The sequence below is a fragment of the Anas platyrhynchos genome, chromosome 4, assembly GCF_047663525.1.
Source record: "Anas platyrhynchos isolate ZD024472 breed Pekin duck chromosome 4, IASCAAS_PekinDuck_T2T, whole genome shotgun sequence".
NCBI lineage: Eukaryota > Metazoa > Chordata > Aves > Anseriformes > Anatidae > Anas > Anas platyrhynchos.
In genome coordinates this window covers 19,363,320-19,366,284 of record NC_092590.1, presented here as the reverse complement: position 1 = coordinate 19,366,284, position 2,965 = coordinate 19,363,320, and the positions used below count along the sequence as shown (strand labels likewise).

The following is a 2,965-nucleotide window of genomic DNA, read 5'->3' as shown; positions in this document are numbered from 1 at the left end:
CCCCGGGACTACATTACCCACAGCGCCCCGCGCCCGCCGCCGCGCCGCGCATGCGCGTCACCTCGGGTAACCTCGCAATGGGCTGAGGGAGGGGGGACGCGGGGAGGGAATGGAGGGGGGGGGGTGAGTGATGCGTGAGGCGCGCGCCGCGGCGTGACGTCACTGAGCGAGCCGGCAGAGGCGGGTGGTGGGGCTGAGGGGGGAGGTGCGCGCTGCGCGCTGCTTCGGGCCCTGAGGGGTTTTTGTGGTATTTGTCTTTTTTTTTTTTATTTTTAAAGTGAAATGCGGGAGGAGTGAGCGCCATGGAGCCGTGGGGCGCCGCCGGGCGGGAGAAGTACCCGCAGTGGATGCGTGCGCCCAGCAGCCAGGCGGGCGGCGCGGAGGTAGGGGTGCGGGGCGGTGAGCACGGGGGGCAGCAACACCCCACAGCACGGGCACGCAGCGCCCTCACAGCGCCTCTGCCAAAAACCCCGTGCAATTGTGTCGTGCAGCAGCGCAGGAGCCTCCTGGAGGACGGGCTGCCCTTCCTGGAGTTCTGCGGCTCCATCGTGTACAGCCACGAGGCCAGCGACTGCTCCCTGCTCTCGGAGGATATCAGGTGCCAGCTCGTCCCCCCGCTTCCTTGGGGTGCCCCCTCCTCGCTGGGAAGGGAGCCGTGCTCCTCTGCACGCTGCGCCTTGCTGGGTGCGTGCTGCGGCCTGATAAAACAGCCGGGCTGCTCTACGCGTCCTCCTTATCAGCTGCCAGCACAAAGCTGTAATAAATAAAGTTAATTCGTAATTGGGAGTGTAAATTTGGGGGGAGGAAGCAGTATTTTATCATGCAAGTAAATATATTTCCGCCCCATTCTTATTTAGAATGTTACTGGGGGGGGGGGAAGAGCTCTGTATGGAACTTGCACAAGAAAGAAAGCAGCAGGAATTTCAGCCCTTAATATTAAAATGGTTTTTGTGCCTTATGCATATAAAAGGAAAAAAATGTGCTGGCTGCCATTCCCTTAATTGTCCTTATGTGAGGTGACCCAGTCCTGATGTTCCAGGTGCTGGTAGGAGAGCAGTTAAACGTGAGGAGTGCTGGTGTCTTTTCAGGCAAACTTTATCATGTGGGGCTGCTGTTGGATTTGATATTGAATGGCCACCGTCGTACACCAAAGGAAAGATGGCAAAAATAGCTGTCATACAGCTGTGTGTAACCGAGGAAAAATGCTACTTGTTCCACGTCTCTTCCATGTCAGGTACTGTACTTCCTCTGCTCCTGCCAGGGCGTGACCTCTCTTCTGTTTCTTGTGATTTGGTCTGAACTTTAGCCTTGAGCTGCAGCCTATTTCACTCTGATAGTTGGAAAAAAATCCATCCGTCTTCTTCACAGTGATGCTTACAATACAGGGCTTTACTTTATTCACTGATCACTCCTCAGGTATTAAGGGGTCCTTAGGCCAAGGTTTGGGTGGTGTTCTAGCATGTGGCCCTGTGGCTTCTGAGCAGGGTAAGAGAATTTTACCTAAGGATTATTATTTTTTTTTTCTGTTCTGGGAAAGAGTCTTAATACTGTTTTGAAAACTGCTCAGATAATGAGCTTTCTTCTTTTTGCTGCCAAAATAAACACCAAACCTAAATTTAGCTGGCTGTGTCTCTTCTTGATTTGACTCGAGTAACAAAATCCCTCAAAAACGATGGCCGTCACACTTTCTTTCCTAATTTTGTGCATTTAGTTTTCAGGAAGAATACTGAATACATGTGTGATGCAGCTGTGCGGAGAGGGGGATGCATGTTCAACAGCGTCTGAATTCATAGTGGATGTGAATAAAAGCTTCCAAATAAGAAAAATAAGAAAGGGGGGGGGGGGGGGAGGAGGTTGCAATTTTATAACCTTTGGTTTGAATGCTGGAAACTATGCCTGTGAGATGCCTCTGATTTCCCTGGGGTGTGCATGCTGAGGTGTAATAGGGATAATTTAAATGTTGGTGTTCAGTCCTTTGTCATTTATAGCAAATGAGGTGGAAAATTTAATTGCCAGAGGCTATTCAATCCATGAGGCAGTTATTTTCAACCTCACAAAGGAAAGATTTAAGAAAAAGAAGCCAAGGAAAGAAGAGACATGAGGAGGAGCTGAAACACTTTTGGTTTTGGGGTGAAGCTGTGTGTTTGGATGTCGATCCTAGACATGGTTGTGTAGGTGCTACTGCTAACTATGAGCCTAACAGCAGAAGATGGTGTTTCTGCCTGAATCGTTTTCTAAAGCTTTTGTTCATGCCAAAGGGAGATGCACTTTGAACTGGGTAAGATGTCAGCACTCTGCCAAGAACCACAGCCAATTTTTGCTTATTCCGAATATTTGACTTTTTTTAAAAAAAAAAAAAAAAAAAGACTGCAGAATCATTGAGTTGGACAAGGCTTATTACTTCTGTTGTTTTTGTTTTTGTTTAAAAAGAAACAAACTTCCTCCTGTGGGAAAGAGAATGAAGAGTTGCTGGACTGTGTATAAACACATCCTGTAAAGGATGAAGTTTCAATATGTTTTGATCATGAAGGTTCTTGATAACTCTCCATTTTTTTACCCTTTTTCCTTCCGTGGAACGTGTCCTACTTCTCACGTTGTAGCCTCTGGATAGTCTAGACCTAGACCGCTCTGGTTTATACAGTATTTTTTTTCTAGAAATGAGGTGGAAGAAATAGAGCAGAAGTCATCTGCTGGGAAGTTGCCACCTTTTCAAGGTCTTCCTGATATTTTTAGGTAGGGGAAATCCCTCGTTCAGTAAGTCAGCTGCATATCTGGTGTGCCTGTGTTCAGCTCAGCTGGATTTATCTCCTCTTCAGAGGAGTCTCCCCACATTTTTTTGAGGTGAAGCATCTCTGTATGTTTACTCCTGTAGCAAACCAGGTAGTAGAGCTGTGTGCCTTACTTGAGCCTGTGAAGTTGAAAATACCCTTTTATCCAGCGTTGCTGTGCAGTCAGCTTGGGCTGA

At 48.1% G+C, this 2,965-nt stretch overlaps 1 protein-coding gene across 5 annotated transcripts in view; it reads left to right on the top strand.

The window, feature by feature from the left end:
* The first annotated feature begins 158 nt into the window (after window positions 1-158).
* The window catches only part of WRN (WRN RecQ like helicase), a 39,803-nt gene continuing 36,996 nt past the window's right edge, over window positions 159-2,965 (top strand). For 2 of the 5 annotated variants that reach the window (XM_072037128.1, XM_072037127.1), the window contains exons 1-3: window positions 160-383; window positions 492-598; window positions 1,089-1,234. In XM_072037128.1, the coding sequence (XP_071893229.1) occupies window positions 303-383; window positions 492-598; window positions 1,089-1,234 (334 nt within the window). In that variant the 5' untranslated portion in view covers window positions 160-302. Of the gene's footprint in view, window positions 384-491; window positions 599-1,088; window positions 1,235-1,848; window positions 2,279-2,965 lie in introns of those variants that run through there. The other 3 variants (XM_038177866.2, XM_072037131.1, XM_072037129.1) reach the window with 3 other exon arrangements.